We start from the raw sequence: 10,908 nt of genomic DNA, 5'->3' as shown, positions 1-10,908 counted from the left end.
TAAAAGAATTCATTCATTGGTGTTGCTAGAAATATAATCAGTTAGGAATGTTGCTTTGAAAGTTAATGGTACTAAGTACCTCAATATAGAATGATTAAATATACTCCTTTCTCAACATCATGTTGACGACATATGTCCCACTGTGGCTAAACAGCTGATCGGTATCATTGTGAATTCTCTTTATTTTGACATTTATTATTCATTTCCATACGGTATTGATAAACAAAATATAGTTGTTTGATAAAATAATTTTGTAAAATATACTTAAAATTATTGAAGTAAACAAAGTAAAATGGGTGAGCGTAAAGGGCAAAATAAATACTATCCCCCTGATTATGATCCGAAGAAGGGCGGACTTAATAAATTCCGTGGTACGCATGCACTACGTGAGCGGGCCCGGAAAATTCATCTGGGCATAATCATTATACGTTTTGAAATGCCCTACAATATCTGGTGCGATGGATGTAAGAATCATATAGGAATGGGTGTTCGTTATAATGCGGAAAAGACAAAAGTGGGCATGTACTATTCAACTCCTATTTACAAATTTCGAATGAAGTGTCACCTATGCGACAATCATTTTGAAATACAAACCGATCCCGGAAATTTGGATTATGTGATTCTATCCGGGGCACGCCGACAAGAGAATCGCTGGGATCCGTTACATAATGAGCAAGTTGTTCCCGAGACTAAAGAAGTACAGAAACGACTATTCGATGATGCGATGTACAAGTTGGAACATCAAGCCAAAGATGTCAAAGCTGGGGAAGATGCAAAACCGGTCTTGGAACGTTTAGTTGAACGTAATCGAAGCGTTTGGGATGACAGTTACGAAGCGAACTGCCGTTTAAGGGCAGAGTTTAGGGTGAGTGCTTTAGCCATATTTATAAAACTAGTTTAAAAGTATTAATTATAAATCAATTATAGTCTAAAAAGAAGGAACTAAAAGCACAAAAAGAACTTGATGATCAATTACTTGCGAGAAATAGTCTTGATATAGCGCTTTTACCAGAAACTGCACAAGATAAGCAAATGGCTGAGTTGATGATGCTACAAAGCAAATCAGCCCAAGAAAGAGAAGCCGAAAAAAGGCTGGACATATTAATGAAACCTGCCCTCCCAGGTGCTACTAAAACAACATTCGGTGGACTGAAAAGGCAGAAAATACTAAATACGCATCTACAATTTGGAGATTTGGGTATTAAAAAGAAACCCGAACCCTGCACTCTTGCAGAAAAAACAGTTACAAGAGAAGAAAATCACATCCAAAAGGAAGATTGTACGTCATTGGAGGACAAAAGACAAAACGAAAAATTAAAAGAAGAGAAAGTCAAAGTAATAAATTTGCCAAATAGTTTGGCTCTAGTCTGTGATTATAATAGTAGTAGTGAAAATGATAGTAGCAATTAAATACATTACATACAAAGTTTTATTATCGAAATAACATTTGAATACAACCAATAACACAATAAAAATACAATATTTAAAAAACAAATGTTTTACAAAATAAACACACTCATATGATTACAACTCTGCTGTTTCGCAGCCAGATTCATTATTTCCATTTTCTGGGGCTTCACCATCGTTAGCATATAGTATAGCCAATGCGCGCTCACGCAACTCGTCGTGATCCGTAAATTCCTTCAAACTGTTAAAAAAAAATATTGGATAAGTTTTGAGAAATTTATTGAAATTATGCACTTTGTTTTTAGCTTACACATTTTCCACATCAAGTAGCTTTTTATAATAAAAATTTCTTTCATTTAATATCGCTGCGGTCTACGAGTTATAGAGAAAAACAGAGAAGACAACATTCGAGCAAGAAAAGGTGTCAATCAATATGCACAAACCTGCTCAGCCAATTTATCCCGAGTCTCTTGTAAATATTTCAAGCTCCTTGGTGAACCATTTTCATCCGCGTTAAGCTGCGTTGAATTCGCTGTTGGTGGCGTCATATCCGAACCTACTCGGTTTAGTATTTTTTTTGTCGTTTTTGTCTTGAGATTAATTTGCTGCTTCTGTGAGCTTGGAAGCTTCACATTTTCTTTACCGGCTGCATGTACATCATAAAACTTCTTGAACCATTGCAGAAATTCAAAGTTATCCTGAAATCGTCCTTTTATCAAACGTTCGATGGGTACGGACTTTTCGTAGTTTATACGTGTGAACGCCATTTGGAAGAGTTTTAAATTATGCAAAAATTCATGTTCCAATTTTGCACCGACTTTTATCTTTTTCATACCGACCGAATTTGGGAATAGCATTTCCATAATTTGGCAATAGGCAACACCTAGTCAGATTTTCAATTTGTAATTATGTTTGGGTAGGAATACAAATAGCACCAGTACCTGAGCAGAGATCCTCAATTTTGGTATATTCACCTTGGACGGTTGTATTAATCCAACGTAACATTTCGTGGCGCGACAACTTCTCTGAAGAAGCGTGTGTTAGAGCAACGGGAATCTTTGCATCCGGCACGGCTTGTGTACTCATTTTTATAATTTATAATTAATAAAATTCTCACTTTTTGTTATATTACTAATAAAGTTAATAACTAAGCCGATTTCCAATGTTTGCTTTTAATAACGGATCAACCAGTATTTTACACAGCTTTGGCGCCTGAACACCCATAAAAACAAACACAATAAAGTAGCTGGTAAAGAAACAGTGACACGAAATAAGCACCCACCCTGTAGGAAAAATATAATATTTCATTGGAAACAAAAAAATTCTGCACCATTTCATTTCAAATTTATAAATCCTCATATGTTCCTAATTATTTATCTTTTGACCTTAGCGTGAAAGATTCTAAAGGCTTTTTTTATAGATTTTAAATTTAGAACTCGTCCAACATTTTATTAAGTCACAGTAGTGATATGTCACACAAACTTTAGAACAAAAGTATTTTAAATTTCAACAAGGTTTTCTTAGAGCTTAAATACTAAACTTCTCCACCTTCTTGACAAATTCAATAAAGTCTGTATACAACAGTTGGGGCATTTCTAAAGCAACAAAGTGACCGCCATCTTTATAGTATGTGCTGTGAATTAAGTTCCGATATTTATCCTTCAGTTGGTTGTCTTGAAAGTGTATCAAGTCGTGTTTGAAACGTGCACAACCCGTCGGCACATCCGTCGGAACACTATCCATATGCAGTGCGCGTTGCTCAGGAGAATGATGTTCGGCGAAAAGACGTGAAGAGGTAGTTATGGAATCAGTCAAATAATATATCATTACATTATCCAGGAGCGTATCCAGCTTGAAGCGTTTACGCAGACCACCGTTAGAACTATCCTTATAGTATTTATTCGTCAAAGAAGACCACTTATCCAAAATGTAAGCGGCTAAACCGACGGGATTGTCAGAGAGCACAGCGCCAATTGTATCCGGTTTTGTTGCTTGTAGGTGATAGTATCCAGTTTCTTCAATTAAACGTTTTATTGACTCCCAATGTGGGAACATCTCCTCAAAGCCATGGCGGAAGAAAAAGTTTGGCTTTATGGCGTTTAAAATTCCCTTCATAACCGATCTACTCGTAAATACAGTACATAAATTTGAATGATATCCAAGTACATTTTCTGGAAACATTGTTGCCATATGCGAGCCGATTACCGAACCAAAACCACCGCCTTGTATGAAGAATTTCTTATAACCCAGGCGAAGCATCAAGTTGCGCATAATGACGGCGACTTGCGCTGGTCCCAGACCTTCCCTGGAAGTACCCTATAACCCTCGTCAAGCACATGTTCAGCAATAAACAGTTGTTGCAACTCACCTGCGACCAAGCGAAACCCGGTATACTCGGCACCACCACATCGAATATGTACGGGTTGTTTTTATCCAAATGCGTTTGCTGAAGCTTGTGCATGAGCGGGTAAAATTCCCGTATTGAGCTGGGCCAGCCATGCAGCAAAAGTACAGGGTAATGGTGTTTGCCAACCTTGTTCTCTTCGTAAATCATTAAATGCAAAAAATGCATACGCAGGCTGTAAAGAAATTACTAAGGAGGTTTAAATTTAATTATAAGGAACATTTTTGGGGTTCCATCCAGGAATGACTACTGAGCTTTTATAGGAATCAGTTCAGTTTAGGAAAAATATTATGAGATTCGCGTTGGCCTATGTGAGAAAGTTGCTGTTGGAAAGATTTCATTATACGTTCGAAAATTTGTTGAATTTTTTCGATTCCCCGTCTCCTCTTCTGCCAAAACTTACCCCTGAATTTCGGTTGTAAAGTGGTTGAACTGCCACATGAACACTTCACGTTCTCGCCAACGTGGCATATATTTATCACGCCAATAATCAACGATTTTCAGTAGCTCCTGAGTGTTGAAACCATTTCTAAAATCTGGAGTCATTGACTCAGTCAGACGTAATGTGCGATTCAATCTCTGTCGCAGTTCGTCAATGGTCTGCAGTATGAGGTGCGTAAACGTTATGATTAGACTTTGCGTGAATAATTAAAGACAATTAACTGTGTCATACCGAATCCGGGAATATGAGTCTATTACCAACCACCTCCGATGAATTTTTCACATATGCAGCCCAGTCTTCTGGTTCCGCGCCCTCTCCCCACCATTGATGAAGGCTTAGCTTTGGGACCTCTGATTCGAACACCGAGTTGCTTCGTCTGTAAGCGAACATAGCCCCGATAAGGCAAATAATACCGAGAGTCCACTGAAGTTTCTTAAGCCCCAGCATCGTTATTCTATGTAGTCAAGTGTTATTTCTTAAAAAAGTACTAAATTTGTTAACCACACGTCACAACTCTCCATTCAACTGCACTCTTCTCAAGCGTTGGCTGTTAATTGCGGTCTTTGCGTATTGCTAGACGTCCGCTGAGATTGTGACCACGCTGCAAGCCAATTAATCTGCCTGCTTTGTTATCAGTTCGCAGTTGGTTCGACGTTTGAGGACGGATACGTTCATATACTACATTATTGGAGCTGTTTGACTGACAGAGTCAAGTGCTTTAAGATATACAAAGATAAGACTACTGAAACTTAAATGTTATTTAGGAGAGTATCGAAGTTCTAGTGAACTGAGAACCAAATCAAAATTTCAAATTACATATTTTATGACGTAAAAACTGGCATATAAGCTGAAGAGATTTCCAATTCACAGATAGGACTGCTTAAAAATAATATAATATAGTACCTTTGTTACCTTTCAAATAAGTAATTATTTTATGTGCGAGAATTCTTAACAATTGTCTTCCTAAATTTCAAGCAAAGCTCGGTTAATTTTTACGTTTTATGTAAAAAACAGTTAAGTTCCAGTATCCATTTCAAGAAGAGAGTTTATCTACGGGCATTTGTTGTTTTCTTTAATCTTATCTAGTTACTATTTCATTTCGGTGGCGTCTAGCTAATTTACAGTTATCTTTTTGAATCTTGATTTTTTATTTACTTTTCTTAAAATTCTTTTGGTTTACTTTCTTGCTATTCGTTGATAAATTTCCAATATTCTGGTAGGTGCTATGGGGCGCATTTGTAAATAAAAAAGGTGGTCCGATCGGTTTCGCCACTAACTCGTGAAGTATTAAAGTCTGTTTGTGACTTCTCATAATAATTCAACGGCGTTTAGAGGTGAGACTTTTCAGCATTTAATCTCGAAATCACAGATTCAATGCATAAAACAGAATTCGCAAAGATTGGAGAGTGGCGAATCGAATAAATAATCAAATAGAGATACGTAGAATAGAAACACCATTGGCCAAGTGAAATAGTTCGGTCCAATTAAGTTTGCTTTCTTGCAGGACAATTATAAAAACCGAAAAAATCGTTTATTATTGTTTTTATTCTTCAAAACATCGTAAGAATCAAGAACAGCGTTTTATGTATGAAACGGTCCGAAATAAATAAACGAATGGTCAACAAGTTACTACTTCTTCAAAACAAGGAATTGGTAAATTGATTTCGTTTACCCTTTTAAGCTTTTACAAAGAGTACTGCTGATGTTTGGTTCTGTTCGAATTTATCTCTTCTGCCTTCCTTCCTTAGTTACTCAGAGCTACAATTGCATTGCCAACCTTGGCATTGATACAATTTTACGTCTTTAACCTCATTTGCGTAGTATTTTATTTGCTTACAGAGAATCTCTAGAACATCCACATACAGTATCCAACAATTTGCATATATTTGGCGAAAACCTAATGTACTTAAATTTGGAAATCTATATTTTAAAACCTTTATATTCACATAGACATTGTTGACTGGTTGAACACCGATATAAAATAGCTTTCTTTCCCATGGTAATGAAGTCCTCGTAGAAGGTTTGCGGTTTCTACTTGGATGGAAAGGTTCCATACCTTTGTAAAACGTACTTTTTACTAGGTTTTTATATTTATACTTCAGTTCGACATCCGGAGCTAGTATTATGTCCGAGCCACGGAGTTATGCTACGTGCTCCAAGATCGTTGCGAAGTTATATTTGAATTGGTTATATAATTTATCTTAATAATGTCCCAATAGTGCGTCGATACTGATTTTTTTCATCAGACCGCCATCCCAGACTTCTCTAAACTTCTGTTTGGTCCAAGCGGGGAACTTTCCCAAAATGTAAGCAGCAAAATCGCCAGAGTTGTGTGACAAAACTGCTCCTAAAAGGTATCAGGTTTGTAGATTGTATCCAGTTCAAAATGCTGGAAAAGGCCTTCAGTGAAATTTTTTTGTCGCGAACAAGTGTTTTTGAGTGGTACAAATTATTGAAAGAGGGCCGAGAACGCGTTGCCAACGAATCACGTCTGGGAAGGCCATCAACATCAACTGATGATCAATACGTCAATAAAAAGAGGAATCCGGAGCAAGTATCCGCTTGAGAATCGACGATTAACAGTCATCATTAACATCCTACTGGCGTCATTGAAATATTGGAAAGATCAGTAAAAAAAACTTTGTCAGATCATTTGGGCCTAAGAAAAGAAAAAACATGATTGGTTCCAAAATCACTAAATTTTTTCGAAAAACAGCGTTGCGTTAACGTCTGTGAAACAATGTTCTCTGACAACCACGATGTCATGAAACGTTTTATTACTGGCGTTGAGTGTTGGATCTATGATTACATCCCATAAACAGACCGTCAATCGGGCGAATATCGTTGTCAAGATGAGCCGAAGCCGAAAACAACATGTCAAAACAGGTAAAAATCAAGGTTATTTTGACAGTTTTCTTCGATTATCGAGGTGTGGTGCTCTCCGAATTCCTTTCGACCGGCCAAACTGTCAACAAGGATTAATATTTATTCGTAAAAAGAGGCCGGAATTATACACCGACAACTCTTGGTTTTGCACCACGATAATGCCCCGTCTTAGCTCTTTGTGACTTCTGGTTATTCAGCAAACTCAAACGACGCTTCGGGGAAATCGTTTTGTAGCCAATTGAAGACATTAAACTTGAATCGTCACGCATTGCAGGCTATTCCGGAAATTGACTTTAACAACTGTTTTGAAGATTGGAAAAAACGTTGGCACAAGTATACAAGTATTTTGGGGCCAAGGGGGATTACTTTGAGGGGACGACATAGACTTTGAAGAATAAATTAAGAATTTTAAAATTATGAACAACAAATTCGTACTATTTTTTGCTCATAGTAGCATATATTTTTAAGTTTTTTTTTGAAGTGATTATTCTGAAATTAAATGAATCTATATTCGCATGGAAAATAGCTTGAGAATATTTTAATAGTGGATGTGTTACCGTTAACCATTTTGCTGACTGAAACTACTACTCCATATCTACGTCCGTCAGATGGAGCGTACTATTGACACCCTGTCCGCGAAAGAAAGCTTGAAAGCTTTCATGTTAAAATTTGAAAGCCATTGGTTTTTGTAACAATTTTAAAGCTTAAATGAAATATTTTAAAGTTTATCAAGTTGCATGAATATGAATATTATTAAAATTATTTATTATTTGATACAGTTTATAGAAATTCAATACGATAAGTTACTATCACTACGACTAATATGCCGGTATATACGAGTATTCAGTATATCGTCACCTGAAATGCAAAATAACGTAACAACATTTTCGAAATTTCCAGTGCCAAGAATGAAACACGAAATAAAATGGAACATGAGTGAAACAAAATTTTAATATTGGTTAAAACTGGTTTATATCTGACCGCAGAACGTGAAAATGTTGAACATATGAATATTATGTATGTAATTTGAAGTAGTGAAGCGTAATCAATAAGACACTCAATTTCGAATTTTTTGATGATACGTTATTGTGCATTTCAGGTGACGATATATAGAATTATATACGTAAATGGGCAAACCAATTTAGTTTGGTGACATATTTTTTGCGCTCTGCCAACGCACTCTGAGAAGTTTTCGCACGTGTTCGGTGTACAAATTCGTGGGCGGATTTAGGGGTCACTTGCACATTTATTTACAAGCTCACAGGACGACATTGTGCGTAATTTAAACTTCGACATTTATGTTGACTCCCTCACAACATGGGTTGGGGTCTCGTATGTCTTGTTTTACAAGTCAGTGTCAAAAAGACAAAAAATTAAAAGCTCTAGAAAACGTTAACGGAAATTTCTAAATGAAAGAAACTTGGAGATCGCGTCTACTCCAGGTTTGAAGACAGAGAAAAGGCTCGTTAAAAACAAAAGTTGGTCATTCTGCCATTGTGTATTTGCTTTAGTAGAGTATTCAAGCAGCTGCCTCTATTCCGCTATATCTGAATTTGGTATCCCCGCAAAATGAATATGACCGAAGTTGATCAATACCAAAAGTTTAGGCAGGATTGGGAAAGATCTCTCGAGTCATTCGATACCAAACGATGTTTCAGACAAGGCGACTACCTAACGTGCGGAAAATAGTTCGAGCTGAATAGAGAAGGAAGGAAGATCTTCTACAAAAGTGTACAACTGCTGGCGTTCACCGATGACATCGATATCATTAGCAATAACAAACGCACCGCTAGTTCTGCCTTCACCAGGATGGACAACGAAGGGGTGCAAATGGTTCTGATAGTGAACAAGGACAAGACGAAATATCTCCTGTCATCAAACAAGTAATCTTCGCAAATCCGACATGGCTCCCAAGCTGTACGAGATACATATACGATGACATTGACCTAGTTCGGCGAACTAAGAGATAGCGGCTACGCTGGCTAGGTTATGTCGCCTGCAACGCAAAGGACCATAAATCTTCGGCAGAACCTTTATATCGAAATCTCATGACGTCCACCCATCAGATGTTGTCATTATTGAAAAAAGCCTGGAATGATTTTTGTCCCGAGACACCACCACACACTTATTTCTTCTATTCTAGAGAGCTCAACTGTAGATTTATTTTACGCTTAAGTAATATTTCGCCAACACCGCCGATATTAATTTTCCTAATTCACCACATTTTAAATAAACGCCCCTGGCGGTAATTACAAGTAACGGTAAATGCCCACTGCCCATTTGCTTAAGTAGGCTTTTGTTCTTTAGAAAGTAAACATTGTCTTATTGACTTTTCACAGCATCAAGCGTCAGTATCAATGCACATTGGGATGTGTATGTGTGTGTCTGTGTGTGTGCGCGCAAGGTATTATATAAATATTTGCTTACCATTTAGCTATGACTTGCAGCATTAGCTTGTCTTCCTCTGCTTTATATGTAAGTGTTTTATTGGCCAAAGCACTCCAACATCATTTCAATTCATTTTCAGCTTCATTTGCTAAGTAAATACACCACTAACGGCACTCGGCCAGCCACTCGCCAAAATCAAGGACGCACTCACACAAACACGCATACACACATACATATGTATATATATAATATACACGTATTTAAATAAGCCTCCATTGACTTATGTGTGCGGCATCCACCGCGAGCCACAGCAGCCGAGGCCAGTCTATCAGCAGCAAAAGTTCGAATTCGCCACAGTGTGGATGAGTTCATTGCTTTGGCTTCTAGATTTCATTTGAATGTTGCCATAGAGCAATAAAATTTTAGTGGCGAAACAGTGAATAAATTTTACTGTGTTCTATTCGCAGATATGGAGCTGCTTAGGCAGGGAAGACTGCGTTACAGATTGGCATGCCGTTAGTTACAATGGTGTCTATGCAAGTATGTGCATATGTAAACTTGGTATAACTGTAAATTTGCTTTCCGTGTACTCAGCTTAGTGTACTTATGCATATGATGTGCAATAAAGATTGAACAGTCAATATTACCTTCTTGTTTATTTTGCTTTTCACTTCCAATAATATTACCTTAATAACGGCAAATACATAACTACCGAAGTACATACCAAACATACCATATCCTATATGTACAAGTATAGCATATCATCTACTTATATACTATACAATTAAGCGAAAATGGGTATAAAGTCGATTAAAGACATTAAGTACATTTATAGGATTCTTCAACTGGCGAATTATACAAAGCAACAAAGTGGTATAGAGCTGGTCTCGAACCGCAAATCTGCTTGGAATTAGTGCGTAACCCCTTGAACTAGATTAGCTCCATTATGGCGAAAGTTTTGATGAAGACGAGTTTTGTTCTTTGATAAAATCGACGAGTTATTATTATCTTCCTAAGTAGGATCAAAGATACGACTTTTTTTAGACCTCATTGTCGCCTGTTAATTACGAAAAAGACAAGAAGGATATCTTGGTCTCTTATGACTTAACTCGAAATAGTCAGGATATTTAATTGGCTGGGGACTGTCAACTTGGAAACGGTATTGTAGGAGATGTATTGTTCCACAAAAGAAGTTAAAGCAGTTCAATGGATTTTATTTTTGGCGTATTTTCCTATATTATTGTTGCATTCTGTGTTTACCACTCGCGAAATGTATGACACCAACATAATATATGTGTATATGTATGTATTCAATACATATATTCATCTTATTCTTCTTTATTGGTGTAGATACCGCTTATGCGGTAATTGGTGCCAATTA

General features: G+C 37.0%; 3 protein-coding genes across 3 annotated transcripts; 1 reads left to right on the top strand and 2 right to left on the bottom strand.

Moving 5' to 3' along the window:
- The first annotated feature begins 222 nt into the window (after positions 1 to 222).
- LOC120772359 (coiled-coil domain-containing protein 130 homolog) lies at positions 223 to 1,504 on the top strand. The gene is made up of 2 exons (XM_040100924.1): positions 223 to 865; positions 928 to 1,504. Exons 1-2 carry the CDS (start codon positions 293 to 295, stop codon positions 1,408 to 1,410), a joined length of 1,056 nt encoding a protein of 351 aa, XP_039956858.1. The 5' UTR covers positions 223 to 292; the 3' UTR covers positions 1,411 to 1,504.
- Positions 1,407 to 2,568, bottom strand: LOC120772360 (microtubule-associated protein RP/EB family member 2). The gene is made up of 4 exons (XM_040100925.1): positions 2,349 to 2,568; positions 1,851 to 2,290; positions 1,718 to 1,779; positions 1,407 to 1,648 (listed from the first exon to the last, which is right to left on the bottom strand). The coding sequence occupies exons 1-4, from the start codon at positions 2,491 to 2,493 to the stop codon at positions 1,525 to 1,527; spliced, it is 771 nt and encodes a 256-aa protein (XP_039956859.1). The 5' UTR covers positions 2,494 to 2,568; the 3' UTR covers positions 1,407 to 1,524.
- Positions 2,569 to 2,848: 280 nt separating this feature from the next.
- Positions 2,849 to 4,882, bottom strand: LOC120771730 (juvenile hormone epoxide hydrolase 2). The gene is made up of 4 exons (XM_040099889.1): positions 4,485 to 4,882; positions 4,215 to 4,411; positions 3,776 to 3,986; positions 2,849 to 3,723 (listed from the first exon to the last, which is right to left on the bottom strand). Exons 1-4 carry the CDS (start codon positions 4,698 to 4,700, stop codon positions 2,935 to 2,937), a joined length of 1,413 nt encoding a protein of 470 aa, XP_039955823.1. The 5' UTR covers positions 4,701 to 4,882; the 3' UTR covers positions 2,849 to 2,934.
- Between the last annotated feature and the right edge of the window lie 6,026 nt (positions 4,883 to 10,908).

The sequence above is a fragment of the Bactrocera tryoni genome, chromosome 3, assembly GCF_016617805.1.
Source record: "Bactrocera tryoni isolate S06 chromosome 3, CSIRO_BtryS06_freeze2, whole genome shotgun sequence".
In the NCBI taxonomy this organism is placed as follows: Eukaryota; Metazoa; Arthropoda; class Insecta; order Diptera; family Tephritidae; genus Bactrocera; species Bactrocera tryoni.
Note: the sequence above shows the minus strand (reverse complement) of the source record. Positions and strands in the feature narration are given on the sequence as shown.

Excerpts from the sequence above, each read along its gene's own strand:
- LOC120772359 (XM_040100924.1), top strand. The coding sequence starts at position 293 with ATGGGTGAGCGTAAAGGGCAAAATAAATACTATCCCCCTGATTATGAT. Across the intron at positions 866-927 it reads GTTTAAGGGCAGAGTTTAGG|TCTAAAAAGAAGGAACTAAA; the intron begins GTGAGTGCTTTA and ends AATCAATTATAG.
- LOC120772360 (XM_040100925.1), bottom strand. The coding sequence starts at position 2,493 with ATGAGTACACAAGCCGTGCCGGATGCAAAGATTCCCGTTGCTCTAACA. Across the intron at positions 2,291-2,348 it reads AATTGAGGATCTCTGCTCAG|GTGTTGCCTATTGCCAAATT; the intron begins GTACTGGTGCTA and ends AAATCTGACTAG. Across the intron at positions 1,649-1,717 it reads CTACTTGATGTGGAAAATGT|TTTGAAGGAATTTACGGATC; the intron begins GTAAGCTAAAAA and ends TTTTTTTAACAG.
- LOC120771730 (XM_040099889.1), bottom strand. The coding sequence starts at position 4,700 with ATGCTGGGGCTTAAGAAACTTCAGTGGACTCTCGGTATTATTTGCCTT. Across the intron at positions 3,987-4,214 it reads TTTACAACCGAAATTCAGGG|CCTGCGTATGCATTTTTTGC; the intron begins GTAAGTTTTGGC and ends ATTTCTTTACAG. Across the intron at positions 3,724-3,775 it reads CGGGTTTCGCTTGGTCGCAG|GGTACTTCCAGGGAAGGTCT; the intron begins GTGAGTTGCAAC and ends CGAGGGTTATAG.